At 40.1% G+C, this 17,217-nt stretch overlaps 1 protein-coding gene across 2 annotated transcripts in view; it reads right to left on the minus strand.

Annotated features, from left to right (window-relative positions):
• Cenpi (centromere protein I) overlaps positions 1-15,308 on the minus strand; it is a 109,200-nt gene extending 93,892 nt beyond the window's left edge. The window contains exons 1-5 of one of the 2 annotated variants that reach the window (XM_008848335.3): positions 15,192-15,308; positions 13,053-13,270; positions 11,396-11,533; positions 5,219-5,337; positions 4,829-4,936 (exon numbers count right to left, since the gene is read on the minus strand). In XM_008848335.3, coding sequence (XP_008846557.2) covers positions 4,829-4,936; positions 5,219-5,337; positions 11,396-11,533; positions 13,053-13,260 — 573 coding nt within the window. In that variant the 5' untranslated portion in view covers positions 13,261-13,270; positions 15,192-15,308. Of the gene's footprint in view, positions 1-4,828; positions 4,937-5,218; positions 5,338-11,395; positions 11,534-13,052; positions 13,271-15,052 lie in introns of both variants that reach the window. The other variant, XM_029553655.1, reaches the window with a different exon arrangement.
• Between the last annotated feature and the right edge of the window lie 1,909 nt (positions 15,309-17,217).

Below are 17,217 nucleotides of genomic sequence, written 5' to 3' on the forward strand. Positions count from 1 at the left end.
TTAAGTGGACAAAGGATCTAAGTACATGTCTCTCAGAGAGATATATAAATGACCAGTAAACACAGGAAAAGATGCTTACCATCATTAGCCATCAAATAAAAATTGAAACTACAGTGAAGGATTGGGGATATACCTCAGAGGTAGTTGGAGGTACAGTGGTTCTCTAGCATGTACAAGGCCATGGGCTCCATCCCTAACAGCACAAAATTAAGAAAAACAAACAAACAACAAAATGTGATTTCACGCCCACTAAGATAGCTATACTCAAAAACTCAGAAAAAGCCAAGCACAGTAGTACATTCTGGTGATCCCAACTATGACATAAAGCTAGGAGTATAAAGAATGTCAAGGTCAGACATGGCTACATAATGAGTTTGAGGTCATCCTGGGCTACATGAGACCTGGTCGCAAAAAAAAAAAATTAAAACCAGGGACAGGAGCTACTGATATAGCTCAGTTGGTCAAGTACCTGCATAGCATTCACAAAGCAAATCCCTAAATTCAGTCCCCTAGCACTGTATACAAACAGGCATAGTGGTACATGCCTGTAATCCTAGCAATCTGGAGGTGGAGAGAAGAGGATCAGATGTTCAAAGTCATCCTTGGCTACACAGTGAGCTCAAGGCCAGTCTGGGCTATAAGCCATGCTGCCTCAAAATAATAGTAGTAGTAGTAGTAGTAGTAGTAGTAATAATAATAATAATAATAATAGAGGTATAATAATAATAATAGAGGTGTGGTGGCCCATGCCTTTAATCCCAGCACTTGGGAGTCCTTGGGACTCAGAGGTAGGAGGATGTCTGTGAAATGAAGGCCTGGTCTACATAGCAACTTCCAGGCCGTCTGGGGCTACAGTGAGACCCTGTCTCAAAAAAACAAAAACAAAACAAAAGTGGGACTGGAACAACAGATCAGTGGTTAAGAGCACTCTTGCAGAGAACCTGGGTTCAGTTCCCAGCTCCCACATGGTAGCTAACAACCCTCCCTAACTCCAGTTCCAGGGACTCTGACGCCCTCTTCTGGTCTCTGCAGGTATTGCATGCATGGGTGCACTTACATGTATATAAAACACTCATGTACATAAACAAAATTTTAATAAATAAAAATAATTTTTAAAACATGAAAGAAATCAGATAGTAACAACTATAGGCGAAGATATGGTGAACTTGGAACCCCTTTATACATTGCTGTTGGGAATAGAAATTAGTGTGAGCAAGGCTCGCGAGATGGTTCAGTGGTTACAGAGGATCCGGGTTCAGTTACCAGCATCCATAAAGCAACTAACAATCATCTATACTCTAGTTCCAGGGGATGTGAAACCCTCTTCAGACCTCCACAGGCATCGCATGCATGAGTGCATTTACATAAATACAAGCAAAACACTCATACACATAAATAAAATTTTAAAAAGGAAAAGTCATTTTAAAAATTCAAGGTATTTTCACATTTCTACCACAGTGACAATCACAAAAGCAAACAAATGAATTCTCTCAGTAAAAAGAAAAATCAAACAAAATCCAAGGGCTGGGATGAAGCTCTACATTAAAATGCTTGTATGACTTTCTCAACCTAGCACCACACACAGAAAAAATCCGGTTATATACTATTTAAGAGGTACCTAGGGATGGGGATGTAGCTAGTTTAGTAGGTAGAGTGCTTCCCTAGCATGGATGAAGCCCTGGATTCAATCCCCATGAAACCACATGTGGCAGTGCACATCTGTAAAGCCAGCACTCAGAAGGTAGACAGAAGGAGCAGAAGTTCAAGGTCATCTTCAGCTACATAAGAAATTCAAGGCTAGCCTGGGATATGTGAGATACCCTCTGTCAAAAGAAAAAGAAAAAACGAAATACACAAAAAAGGTACCAGGTAACAGATATGAATTTTCCAAGCCTCACGATTTCTCTTGAATGTTCAAATTTTATCAGTGGTAACCAAATATTATTAGTTGTGTTCTTTGAAATGGTATTTTGCTTTCTTCATTATCAATGTCTTCCAAAGCCCCAAGACTGAAGCACCATATAGTATATGTCTGCCGTTCTCAAATAAATGGTGTTTCATGAAAATAGTATTTAGCTTAGCTCACAGCTCCATCACACAAATGTTCTTTCTCAAAATCACCACTGCATGCAAGATGGCTTTGGTTGTACTCCCCAGTCCATCATACAGTGTTAAAGGCAAGTCCCAAGGTCAAGATTTAACAAAATCAATGGATTAATTTGTTTCACAGAAGATTTTTAAAAACTTTTTCTTACATTTATTTATTCAGTTTGTGTGTGTGTGTGTGTGTGTGTGTGAGAGAGAGAGAGAGAGAGAATTTGTGGGCACACTGGTGACACAGCACTTATGTGGAGGTGGAGGTCAGTTTTTGGAGCCCAATTCTCTCCTTCTACCACATGAGTCCTAGGGATCAAACTCTGGTCGCCAGGCTTGCTGGCAAGAACCTTAAAACACTGAGCCATCTCACTGGGCCCTAGGACTTTCTTAAGTGAAACTAGCAGTTTCTTTTCTTTTTTTTTTTTTTTTTTTTTTGAGACACGGTTTCCCTGTAGCCCCAGCTGGCCTGGAACTTGCTATGTAGACCAGGCTGGTCTTTAACTCACAGAGATCCGCGTGCCTAAGCTTCCTGAGGGCTGGGACTAAAAGCGTGCGCCACCACACCTGGCTTTGTTTTTTACTGTAGTGAAAAAACACAATGACTATTAGTATAGTATAGTTTGGTATCACATCTTCAATTTGTGCTAAAGTGCACCAAGGCTAACACAATGAAAATAGCAAATAAATTATTTGCTATTACTTGCAAAAGTATTGTGAAAATGTCACTTAATTGATACAATACTTGCTATTTATTAAATATTTGCAAAATTACTATGAAAATAATTCTGACCAGCTGTCAGAACTGAAACGATCTCAAGCAGCCCCAGGGTCCTCAGACACCATCTGAGAATTTCTCCCTAAGACTACATGGATGCACGTCAGCTTCCTAGCTAGTTTTCCTGCATCTAGTCTCCCTCCTATGTCATACCACTTGGCACTACTTGATATAACTTCCTTCCCCATAAAGTTGCTTTCAACATATTATGCTGAAAATTTTTCAGGGACTGTTCCACTGTATAAAGAATAAAGTTAAATTTCAAATCGAATAACCTCTAAAACTTAGTCCTCAACTCAAGTTCTTATTCTCACCAACCACTATCACCCAATACCAACTTCAATTAAGTCAGGCTGGTCTATTTAGGGTCTCTTAAACCACAATTTACACACCTCTCAATTTTGCCTAAAATCTTCCCCTCAAATCAAACATTTTTTCCTATCATAGCCTTGATTCACAGGGCTTGGTGGCACATGCCTTTAATTCCAACACTGGGGTGGCAGAAGCAGGCATATATCTGAGTTCAAGGCTAGCTGTTCTACATAGCAAGTTCTTAGTCAGACAGAGCTAGAGAGACCCTGTTTCAAACAAACAAAAATTTCCAAATTCAATTCATTCTTTCAAGGCCCAGCTCATTGCCCACAAATTTTATAATGTTTTCTCTTTTTTCTTAAAATTTAATTTTTATTTATTATTTTTATTTTATGTGTATGAGTGCATTATCTGCATGTATGTAATTGCACTCATGTTCTACAATGCCTGCAGAGGTTAGAAGAGGGTGTCAGATCCCCTGGAACTGGATTAGGGATGGTTGTGAGCTGTCATGTGGGTGCTAGGAATCAAACTCAAGTCCTGAGCAAGAGCAGCCAGTGCTCTTAACTGCTGAGCCATCTCTCTAGGCAGGCCCTTATTTTTATGTATATGAGCATATTGCCTGCAGAATGTAAGTGCACCTATATTGTGCAAAGCCCATAGAGGCCAGAAGGTGGTGTTGGATTCTCTGGAACTGGAGTTACAGACAGTTGTTGGCTGCCATGTGGGTGCTGGGAACTGAACCAGGGTCCTCTAGAAGAGCAGCCAGTGCTCTTAACCACTGAGTCACCTCTTCAGCCACCTTATAATGCTTTTTCTAATCACTGATTTAGTGTTTTCATTCTCATAAATATTATAGCAATTATTATATCCATGTTATTTGCTATCTTTTCATAATTCAACTCTTGAATTGTTAGTTAACTTCATTTGATTTCCTTAATCCCCCTGTGAGATATTACATGCTTGGAGTATAGAAACTCTGTGCTACATTTTGAATCTTCTATGGTGCCTACCTAGAACAAGGCAAGAAACATGATAGGAATATGAATTTTCAGAAATGAAATCAATGGATGAATTCCTTTCCCAAAGGCAAGAGGAATTTGGTTAGATGTATGCCTTACATGGTCTGTGACCTACTGATGGTCTTTGAGAGTCTTCTAGGTGGTCAAAAGATTAATTTCTTAAGAGGCATTAATGTTTTTAATAGAAATAATTACCCTATTTAATAAAAATCAGCCCATTTGCAACTCATGAAATGTAATGCTCTCCTTCCCATTAATTCTGATGAAGATTTTGCAATGTTAATCAAAAAAATTCAGAGTAAGTCACCCAAAGGACTGTGATGGAGTGTTTTAAAAGGGGGAAATGATAATCATTGTGCTAAATTAGCAAAGGGACTCAAAGAACTCTATATGCAGCATTCCTACACAGCAAATATGGCCAACATTTTCTATTTGTTAATCTAAGAGACAGTGCAGCAAAGGTGTTTGTTGTGTTAACTTTTTTTGTACTTTCTGTACATTTAATCCATCTTAAAATAAGCATGGAAAACACATTAGGAGGCACTATGAAGCACCTATGGCATGTCAATATACACAAACATAGTATCTGACTGAAGCTCAATGCTGTTCAATGTTTACTTACCAGTGCATCATCTTGCAACGAAGCAAAAAAGAAGCCATAGAGCAAACCAATTTGCTTCTTATGATCAATGAAGTCAAACATTGCAACCAACCAACGATAAAAAAGTACCTATCAAGAGAGAAAATACTTTTTAGAGAAATATAACTAATTGGCACAGAAGAGCTTTAATTCCTCCTCGGTACTATTTTAGAAGGTTCTAGCAAAGTAGGATAAGAGATTTTTATTTCTTAGTAAAAATTTCTGTTCGAACAGAGTCCTTATATCAAACTACACTGTTCCAAAACCACAGGCTAAGCACGAAAGGACACCTCCATTACTCCATAAGCAGCTTTTTGCCAGCCCTTCAGTGGATTCTGAAGGACTCATCATCAAAGTGTTTAAAAAGCTTACCTTGGTATTACCAGAACACTTGCCCACACAGAGCCAGGATACTGCCTTAACCACAGAATCTTCTGATATCAGAGTTGCTGGAATCATGTACTTCAACATCCGCATGTTTACAGCATTCCCTGGAAAGCAGACCAACTCTAAATGAAACTACATTCTAGTGTCTCAATTGTTCCTTTACTAGTAGTATTCACTATGGGTCATAGAAATTGCCCTTCGTATTGAGGGTTAATAAAAACCAACAGTTTATATTTATTATCTCTCATCATTACCATGAACTGCTGTTTAATACAAAATTATAGAGCTTGCAATAAAGTTCAGTGGTAGAGTACTCTCCTACATAGTGAAAGCCCTGGGTTCAAGGTCTGAAAAAACTGTAACTTCAGCATCTAAGAGAAACTATAACTTAGGAGGCAGAGGCAAAACAATCTCTGAGATCGAGGTCAGCCTGGTCTACATAGTGAGTTCTAGGCCAGCTGGGGTGACAGGGAAACGCTGTCTTAAAAAGAAATGAAAGGAGGGAAGCAGGGAGGGAGGGAGGAAGGGAGGGAAGTGGGGAAAGGAAGAAAAAGAAACTATAAAGTCAAATATTTTCTAAGTCTGTATGCATGTGTGTATATGTATATACAGGTGTGCGCACAAATATACACATCTATAAGCAGCCAGAAGTTGATATTGTGTGTCTTCTTCAATTGCGCTCCACCTTATTTATTTTTATTTTATATGCATGAGTGTTTTGTCTGCATGTATGTAAGTATACCACCTGTATACAATGTCCAGAGTCCAGAAGAGGACATTGGATCCCTTGGAACTGGAGTTATTGATGGTTGTTAGCCATCCTGTGGGTTCTGTGAACTGAATCCAGGTCCTCTCTGCAAGAGCCACCAATGCTTTTAACTGCTGGGCCATCTCTCCAGCCCTCTCACCTTATTTTTTGAGACAGGGACTGTCAGCAAACTTGGAGTTCACCAATTCAGCTACACTGGCTGGTCAGCAAGCCCCAGGGATCCTCCAGTCTCCATCTTCTTGGTGCTGGGACTGTAAGTGCATGCCTCCACCCCTGGTTTTTATGTAGGTACTGGTAATCTAAACTCAGGTTCTCAACCTCGTATGGCAAGCACTTTACCTACTAGGGTGTCTCCCCAGCACCTAAAGCCAATTATTTGACCCAAATATTTCTATTAAAAAGAGGGGATTAATGAGGCTAGAGAGATGGCTCAGTGGTTAAGAGGACTGACTGCTCTTACAGAAGACCCAAGTTCTGTTCCCAGCACCCACATGGCAGCTGACAATCGTCCATAATTCTAGTTCCAGGGAATCGGATGCCCTCTTCTGGTTTCTGTGGGGATTGTACAACATGGATGCACTTACTTACATGCAGACAATACACTCATACACATAATATAGAAATAATAAAATATATCTTTTTTAAAAAGAGGATTAAGAGCTAGTCGTGGAGGTACAGGCCTATAATCTTAGCACTCAAGGGGCTGAGGCAAGAGGATAACAAGTTTGAGGCCAGCCTAAGCCACACAGCAAGACCCTGTCTCAAAAAAAAAAGCAAAGGGAGAAAAAAAAGAAAAGAGAAGAAAAAAAGGAAAGGGATGAGAAATGAGCTTCCTTTTTGCTGTTTTTTGAGACAGGGTCTCCCTATAGCCCCAGCAGGCCTGGAACTTGCTATGTAGACCAGGCTGGCATAGATCTCAGATATCCGCCTGCACCTGCTTCCTGAGTGCTGGGATTAAAAGCATATGCCACCACACCTGGCGAGTTTCCTTTTGAGGCAATGAAAATATTTGACAATTGTGATGACTGTATGACTCAGGAAATATGCAAAAAATACAATGCGGCTTTTTCTTAGGACTTCCTTTTTACTTTTCTGGTACCGGGGAATGAACCTACAGCCTCACACATGCTACACAAGCACTCTATCATTGTGCTATATCCTCACCCCAACATGTTCCATTTTGAAAGTATCATCAATTTTATAGCATGTGAATTATATCTCAACAAAAGCCTTTCAACTACAGGGTAATTTCAAAATATTTTTCATTCTAGTTTTATCATGACACAATAGACTCTTGATTTAAAGCTACAGACAGGCATCTTTATGAGTTGTTTCATTTAAGAATAAAAAAGAATAGGGGATAGAGAGACTGCTTAGCAGTTAAGAATGCATGTTGCTCTTGCAAAAGAACTGAGTTCAGTTCCTAGCGCCCACATGGGCAGCTCAAAATAAAAATAATAAAAAAAAATTTTTAACCTTTAAAAAAAATAATTACAAAATAGGTTTGTGTCCTGTACTTTCCCTAAAATTGGGGAAGGCAGCAGAATGGAACAGGTCCCCTTGGGATTGGCTGCTGTCAAATCATTCTATATTAGTCTCATGTTTCCATCCAGCTCTCTGGCTTTCCATATATCCTTTATCAAGTTATATTCATTAAGGTTCCAAGAATTAATGTATTTCTCATCAATTTCTACTCCATCATTTTGTGGAGAAGGAAGCAGTGATGTCAGGCTTAAAAAAAAACCGAAGAATGAAAAACTCTGCTTTTCCTCTGAGGATTCTAGGTTTTATTGCTTCTATTGTCTCCCACTCCCATCCACTAACCCTTTTAAAGTTGAAAACTGCCTCACCAATAACCTCCTACCTATATACCAAATTCAAAGGGAAGAGTCAACGTTTACTCTATTCTTCCCAGGGACTTTCAATATTAATTTCTAAAAGGCCTAAAGTCTCTATGCACTCTGATGCCATTTCTAGCATAACTACTACTTCCTAAATATGCATTTCAAATTCCCCCAAGCGCCCGAAGAGCTAACCATAATGATCTAGTATGGAGAACATCATGGAAACAACTAAGAGAGAAAAAGGAATTACAATTACAATGGTCACATTGGACCTCAGCAAATTTCACATAATATAAAAACAAAAGGAACAAAAACAATAAATAAATAAATAAATAAATAATAAATAAGTAAATGGAACAATAAAAATCCAGAGATTATTCTTATTTTTCTCAGGGTTTGTTTTGTTTCTGCTTTGTTGAGACAGGGTCTTGCTTTGTGGCCAAGGCTAGACTTAAACTCATAGCAATCCTGTGCCTCCCAATGGTTGGGATTCCATATGTGCATCACCACACCCACTTGGTCCAGAGATTATCCTTTCAATTTTGTTATTTTGTCTTTTTTTTTTTTTTTCCGGAGTTGAGGACCAAGCCCAGGGCCTTGTGCTTGCTAGGCAAGTGCTCTACCACTGAGCTAAATCCCCAACCTCTTGTCTTTTTTGTTATTTTGTCTTTTTTTTTTTTCGGTCTTTTTGAGACAGGGTCTCCCTGTAGCTCCAGTTGCCTGGAACTCACTATGTAGACCAGGCTGGCCTCGAACTCACAGAGGATCCGCCTGTCTCTGCCTCCCGGGTGCTGGGACTAAAGGCGTGCACCACCACATCTGGCTCCTTTCAATTTTTAAAACCAAATTTCTAGAGCCTGAGACATGTATTTTGAAATACCTCAATACTTCGTGTATATCAAGAAAAATTTCTGACCCCTAATTTCTGATATATCAGACCATGCCTCATTCCAGCACAGAAACAATGGAACCAGCTGACCATGGACTAAAATCTCTGAAACTATATTGAATTCTTCCTTAGGTATTTGCCACAGTGACAAAAATCAATTAGCTACACAATCAGAATTTACAGGTTCCTTAGGTTCTGCATCTATACATTTAACCAACCAAAAATTAAAAATATTAAATAGGGCACACGAGAACCACTAAATGGGCTCAGTATATATGTATGGATGGATATGTAACAATAATCAAAGAAGAGGACAAGATAGTGAGAAGGACTGAGGGGACATGGGGGGAGTTGATGGGGAACTGGGAGGTATGAATATAACGCAAAGACAAATACACATGTATGAAATTCTCAAAAATTAAAAAAAAATTAAGTGGGAGGCAGAGGCAGGCGAATCTCTGTGAGTTCGAGGCCAGCCTGGTCTACATAGTGAGTTCCAGGTCAGCTGTGGCTACAGGGAGACCCTTTCTAAAAAAAAAATTAAAAAACCAAAAAAAAAAAAAAAAGGAAAAAAAAGCTGGGCGTGGTGGCACACGCCTTTAATCCCAGCCCTCGGGAGGCAGAGGCAGGCTGATCCTCTGTGAGTTCGAGGCCAGCCTAGTCTACATAGTGAGTTCCAGGTCAGCTGGGGCTACAGGGAGAGACCCTGTCTCAAAAAGACCCAAAAAAAAAAAGTAAGAAAAACACTGGCCTGGTCTACATACTGAGTTCCAGGTCAGCTGGGGCTACAGGAGACCCTGTCTCAAAAAAAAATTAAGAAAAACATCTGCCCATTCTTTTTTCTTTTCTTTTCTTTCTTCTTTTGAGACAGGGTCTCCCTATAGTTCAGCTCACCTAGAACTCACTATGTAGACCAGGCTGGCCTCAATATCAAAGATCCATCCACCTGCTTCTCCAACCCAAATGCTAGGATTAAAGCCACCATGCCCAGTCCATTCTACATATTTCAAGGGGAGAAGGGAATGGATAAAATACAGATTCCTGGAAAGGCATGTGAACCAAACCCTATGAAACCAGCACCTATGAAACCACCACCTGTAAGAACAAATCCATCTAAGTCTGGCTTAAATTTCTAGGAAAATACATAGAACTAATCAGATAAAATAACAAAAATAAAATACTTCAGAGTCGTATACTGAGTCAGCCAGTAATGTTACTCTTAAAGTATACACACACACACACACACACACACGCACGCAAAATGGAAGGGTATACACTAATACGCAAAGGCCAGGAAATACTCATTATCTAAAGCACAGAATTTTGATAGCTGTACCATTTTTTAAGCAGAGAAAACAGTGTCAATGTCGGGCATAAACACTAGAATGAGATTTGGGAGATCTAATTTTCCTGGTTCTAGTTCTGATGTTAAGAAAGTCTCTAACCAATCTGTGCCTATTTTCACATCTTTGTATTTTTAATCTTTTTCAAACATTCATTTATCTTTTTAAAAAGTATTTATGTATTTGTGTGTGTGGTGTGTGTGTGTGTGTGTGTGTGTGTGTGTGTGTGTGTTTGTGTGTGTGTGTAGGAATACCTGGGCGTGTATGTGGAGTTCAGAGGACAACTAAGTGGGAGTCAGTTCTCTCCTTCCACTGTGTGGGTCATGGGGAATGAACTCACGTCATCAAGCTTAGAGGCCTTTACTTGATGAGCCACGTTGCTGGTCCATCTTTAAAATGAAGATAAGCTACCTTGCACACCTGAATCTGGATGAGAGACTGCTTCGAGTAAAAACAATGGTGTTCAAGTAGTATTTCTAAGAATCTCTCCTACCTCTACCCCCAAAACAATGAACTTAAGACAGAAAATACCCAAAAGAAGAAGGCGTCTTGGCTGTTAAGGTCAGAAACACTGGAATGAAGTCAGTGTAATAGGAACTTGTCAGGTAAATAAACCTAAAGCAATGAAACAGACTAAGTGATGTCTTAAGGCCCCTTCCGGGAACATTATTTCAATGATTATCTGTGGTTCTAAAGGAAAAAAATGTCAAAAATGGTTACATATGTTGGGTTACGAGAATCCATGCATTTTATTTGTAAAGACAAGGTTACTGGTTACTTTCAGCAATATGCAGACAGAAACTTTTGGCTCATGAAGTAGTCTAAACAGAAGAAATCCCATTTTCTGATCTTATCAGATTGGTCTTACAAAGACAATAGTGCAACTGATTCCAATGAACAATCTAATTATCAAAGAATCTGAAAGAAGCTGGGTGTGGTGGCACATGCCTTTAGTCTCAGCATTAGGGTGGCAGAGGCAGGCGTACCTCTGTGAGTTTAAGGTCAGCCTGGTCTACATAGAGAGTTTTAGGCCAGCTGGGGCTACAGGGAGACCCTGTCTCAAAAAAAAAATACCCAAAGGAAAAAAAAAGAATCTGAAAAGGCAGTCAAGTATGGTAATGCGTGCCTGTAATCCCAGCACTCGAGAGAGGCAGAAGAAGTACCGCACAAGGATCAAAGCAAGCTCAAGGCCACCCCAATCTATTTGTTCTAGGCCAGCTACAGCTACACAACAAGATCCTGTCTCACAAATCAAATCAAAACTGTCTCAAAAGGCAAAACTAACAGCAAACAGACAAATGTATCTCCTCAACATACCAAACTTGCCACTGAGTGCCACATTTAATAGAATATCAATTGCTTCTGGAGTTAACCCATTCTTCCAAGCCACATTTTCCACAGTTTTCAAGTGTTTTTCTAAGATTTTGTCTTTACTCCGTAATGTTTTCATGGGACCTAGAAAAAGAAACAACCATAAAAAAGTGAGACCTTTAAAATTCTTTTTGTCCTCAACCTCAACAATTACAAAAACAACCTAGGTATTCTCTAAAGGAATACATTTATTCAATAAATGTCCTCCTAAAAAATCTTGAGTCTTTAATGTTCAATATTTAGCAGCCACGGTATCTTCAGTGAGGAACACTCCCATCATGCCCCGACACTACTGCTATATACTAAACGAAAGCAGTGAACTTAAACTATAACCTCTTCTAATACTATAATTCCCAAACTCTGCAGTGCATTGAAAGCACAAAGTCTTTGTGTGTGTGTATATGTGTGTTTGTGCGTTTATGTGTGTGTGTGTACCTGTTTTGTGCGAGTGCATGTATGTGTGTAGAAGACAGAGGCTAACACTGGATGTCTTTCTATCACTTGTCACTTTATTTTTTGAGACAGGGCCTCTCACTGAACTTGGAGCTCACCTATTCAGCTAGATTGTATGGCCAGCACATTCCATAGATCCTCCTGTCTCCTCCTCCCTAACTCTGGCATTACAAACACATACCACTGTGCCCAGCTTTTTACATGGATGCTAGGAATTTGAACTCAGGTCCTCAAGCACTTTACCAACTGAGCAAATCTTCCGAGGTTTATGTAGAAGCCTTTAAAAAGTAACAGTGACAGATTATATCCCATACCAACAAAATCAGTATGTAAAAGATAAATAAGTTTTTGGGGTTTTTTGGGGGGGTTCTTTTTAGAGACAGCACTCCCTATAGCAACAGCTGGCCTGAAACTCGGTGTGTAGACCAGGTTGGTCACAGAGATCCATCTGCCTCTGCCTCCCAGTGTTGGGATTAAGGTGTGCATCAGCAACTGGCTTGCATTCGTATGTTTTAAAGATTCCTGGATGATCACAATGTGTAACAATATGGCAACCACTCTGCTGGGAAGATGTTTTGCTTTGTCTTTGATATGCATCATTTTGTTATATAGTAAATTCTCAATAAATGTCTATTAGATAAAAACTTGAATGAATAAAAATATGCTTTCCTTCAAATAAATTTTAGGAAAAAGACTGGAATTTTTTTTGACAGGTTTGCACTATGTAGCCCAAGCTAACTGTTAGCTTATGTTCCTCTTACCTTAACCCTATTCCCAGTGCTGGGATTACAGGTATATGCGCCACCACACCCAGCTCTTAGGATGGGAATCTTCTTAGAGAAATAGAACTTTCAGGAGCTGGGGCTTTGACTCAGTTGGTAGAGTGCTTGCCAAACATGCACCAGGCCCTGGGTTCGATCCCCAGAGCCACATAAACCAGGCATGGTGATGCATACTGTAATCTCAGTGCTCAGGAGCGAGAAGCAGGAGGGTAAGGAGCTCAAAGTCACTCTCAGCTACATATTGAGCTTGAGTCCAGCCTGGGACACATGAAACCTTGTTTTTTTTTTTTTTTTTTTTTTAAAAAAAAAGGATAAACAAATGAAAATGAAGAAACAGCACTTTTATAAAGAAAACAATCTGCCTTTACCTTTCTCAAAGTATTTCACGGCTCTTTGCAGATCATCTTCTGGTTGATCATCAGGATGTTTAGAATCTTCCATTGAACTGTTTAGTTTCGAGCCACTTGATTTCTGTTTTACTTCCCAGGATGAGAGGCTGGTCTGAAAACTATTACTACCCTGTGAAATTCTAGTTCTTACCTGAGAGTTTTTAGTTGCCCTTTGAGTTGACATCATTGTATATATTCTAGATAGAAACAAAAGTCAAGTTACCATTAATCAGCCAGAGACAAGGAGTATATCTGCCTGCATTCCCATATAAAACAGGCATGCAATATATCAACTGACAAGAATTCAAGAGACATAATCCATAGGTTAGTTTTTTCAGAAAGCCTGTGACCTAAACAGAAATAAATTAACAACCTGCCAATATAATACATATCAGCTGAACCCTGACAATGTAAGTTCCCTCTTAAAATGGCTACATCATATAAGCAAGTACAAAAACTTTCCATCTCATGAGCTCATCTGTGTCCACTCCTATTTTCTCTACTCCTCCTTGATTTTGCTTTCAATTTGTATGCTCCCTTCTTTATCAGTACTATGTTAAAACTGCACAATTTAAAAAGCCAAAGTAATGGGCTAGAAAATGGTTCAGCAGTTAAGAGCACTGGCTCCTCTCGCAGAGGGCCCAGGCTCACTTCCCAGCACCCACATAGCAGCTAACAACCATTCATAACTCCAGTTCCATGGGATCCATCTTCCTCTTCTGACCTCCTCAGGCACTGCATGACACAGGTGCACTTAACACACACATACACATAAAATAAAAAATTAAAATTAAAAAGCCAAAGTAGTATCCAGAGTAGAAACACTATCCATTTATTAATTCATGCATTCAATAAATAATTATTGAGTATCATCTTTATGCCAAACACAAGTCTAATAACCAGTGACATAAAAATAAACAGTCAAGGTTCTTGAAACTTACACTGGAGTGGGGGTGGATACAGAGGGGGGAATAAGTCAATGAATAAGAGACTAATGATGAATATAGTTCAGTCAGTGACATGATAAAAATAGGATGGAGTGGAAGTCTACTTTGAAGGATGTTTTCTGAGAGAGCCTCTCTAAGGTAACCTTTAGGGTAAAATCTGAGAACCATGAAGGAATGTAGCATGTGAAGATCTATCAGGAAATTTGTTTATGATCTATTATATAAAATGCACAAAAACCCAATAAAATATTTTTAAAAATATCTAGTGGGAGAGTATTTCACAGGGAAGACATACGAAGACCGTAAAGCAAGAAAGAGTTTTATGTATCAAAGAAAAAGCAATACTACAAGTATGGACAGGGTGGAGAAAAAGAGGTAGTAAAAGATGAAGTCAGAAAGGTAACCAGGGAGATCATATTGGGTCATGTAGGCCAGGAGTAAAGACTGAGTTTTCAGTGTCATGAGAAACTACAGTAGAAGGAGGGCATTTTACCCGTAGGGGGCAGACTAGAGTACAAGGAGTGGTGGGAAGACACCAGGCTCTTGAAGAAGAAAACAGATGACTAGTTTTCAGTAGGCCTAAGGTGTAGCCATGGAGAAATGGAGAAAAGATGACAGATTCATAGTATGTTTTTAGAAGCTGACTGGGTGCGTGCTCCGGCAGCACAAATACTAAAGGCAGCCTGGGCAGACTGTTAAGAAAACAAAAATAAAAAGAATTAGAATAGGTAAAGGGAACCAAGAATGGCTTAATAAGGAACGAAACATGACTTCTAAATTTTTGCCTTTAAGTGGGAAAAACTAAGGGAATGGCTGGAATGACATTCAATCTCATCTTTCTAGAACAGATGAGGCCAGTACAGGAGAACAACACCCACGTTCAAGTCAGAGGGAGGGAGGTCCATCGATGGGCTGTTTCTGAGAATTCTACAAAAGAGCGAGGGAGCAGCTTCTGACTCCACTGAGCAAACTATCCTGGCCCTTCCCAAGGAACCAGCCCACCCAATGGCCAAATTGGCAAAGACGACTCACCCACTGGGCAGATTCCTGAGGCCAGGGAAGAAGACCCTATCCCGCTACCCTTTGCAGGATAGTCTCGCCCTCACGTCTCAGAATATTCCCGGCGATCTCAGAGCCCCCCAGTTTGCACCGTTTTTTAAAAGCACCTCACCTGACCGCCTCTCCGGTCCCACAACCTCCGGAAGCCAAAACCCGCCACAGAGATTCAAAGGCATCGGCCCCGCCCTGCGCATGCGCCTCTGCGGACACCAGCGGCGGCAGCTGCGGAGGAATGAGTTCAGCGGAAACCTGATTGGCTGAAATGCGACTCAACTGCGGGAGATAGCGCCCGCGCCAAGAATGACGCAGACTCCTGACAAAGGCGGCAGGCCCCACCTACCTGGGCCTGCAACCGGCTGTTGCTGCTGGAGTCCGGCGATTGGCTGGCATTCTCTGCGTTCTAGTGAGATTGTGCATAACAGAACTGTCTAGATACTTGAGTTTGACAGGATCAAGTATGGTATTCATTTTCCCTACTTTGACCCCCAATATTGGGACTCGATCTTCAGAAAAATATGAAGCGGTAAACTTCACAGTAAAGGCAGCTTTTTCCCCCGTCTGGGCCCGTCTCCTGCGGAACAAGGGACCCAGAGGAAACTATTAGATCAGCCTGCCTTTCGCTGATGATGGGTACAAATAACCTCCCAAGTTTACTAAAAACGTGTTCTGGGTCAGATGTTAATCGACTGAAGGTGGTCAACTGTCAACATGTAAATAAATAATCCTAACCTTGAAGAATCAACTGATCCTAAAGAAACTAAGGGGCTGGAGAGATGGCTCAGTGGTTAAAAGCACTGATTGTTCTTGCAGAGAACCTGGGTTCAGTTCCCAGCACCCACATAGTGGGTAAGAACCATCTGTAACGCCAGTTCCTGGGAATCCAACGCCCTCTTCTGGCCTCTATGGGCATTGCACAACATGGGCACACAACATACAGGCAAAGCACTCATACACATAAAATAAAAATAAATAGATAAATAATCTTATTTCTCCCCAGGAATGGCGCATGAACATAAGGAAACAGAGGCTTTCAGGCCTCTGGGAACTTGCTCATATGCACTTACAACAATGGTGACAGCATGCACAAGACGCATGCTTATTCAATCAGACAAAACCCAGCTAAGAGCTGGGGAAATGGGTAGCAGGTTCCAACCTTAGCCAAGGAACTGTTAACAACTGACTTTTATTGGGTGAGGGAGAGCTGATAATCTTTTAAAGAAGTGGTTCTAGATAGACTGACTAGACTCCAGTGGATGAACTTGCACTGAGGGACATCTGGGTACAAAAGCTTGAACAGATAGGCCTTAACATATATGACAGAATGCATGAAATCTGGTGAGGGGGTATGTAGAGGTACGGAAGGAGGAGGGTGTCTAAATATGATTAAGGTTTATTGTATGAAATGCATAAAAACTAAATAAACTATACTGAAAATAAATAGCTACATAAGCCTTTTTTTTAAGAAGCTGGACGAAACAACAAAAATTCAGTCTGAGGTCTGATTTTAGCCCCAAATTTAATCTCCACTAAATTAGGAATAAAGCCCAGAGTGGTAGGTTGCACCTGTAATCCCAGCACAGGGGAGGCTGAAGGAGGTGCATCAACCCAGGTTCGAGGCCAGCCTGGGCTACAAAATGAGTTTCAGGACAGCCTGGGCTACAATTTGTCATCTCTTTTTTAAAAAAGACTTAGGAATAAGAGAAAATGTATAAATGTTATGCCTCTCACTGACTTGAAGCTGAAACATTCCTATAAAGTTTAGGCAAATTATATGGAGAAAATCTGCCATCTTAGACACGCATAAATAATCAAAGGTTAAGTTGGAGTATTTGTGAAAGACTGGAGCAGAAATGACTACCACATCTCAGCATAGTTTTCAGAGTAGTTTGACAAACTCATTTACTCATGCATAAAAATTGAGACTGTTCATTTTTTTCTGATAGCTGCTTTTAAGTAAAATTGAAATTTTTATTGAGCCATTTTTCATGATTTTAATCATTTAATAGACTCAGAGAAATGTAAAACAGGTAGGATTTAAGACTTCAACACCCTCCTTTTCGTAGATGAAATGCTACCCTAAGTGATAAAATAACTTGCTTAACATGATAAATTTGTGGCAATGCAACTTGTCCTTTGTG

Source organism: Nannospalax galili, unplaced genomic scaffold, assembly GCF_000622305.1.
Source record: "Nannospalax galili isolate Female #2095 unplaced genomic scaffold, S.galili_v1.0 scaffold3, whole genome shotgun sequence".
Classification (NCBI taxonomy): Eukaryota; Metazoa; Chordata; class Mammalia; order Rodentia; family Spalacidae; genus Nannospalax; species Nannospalax galili.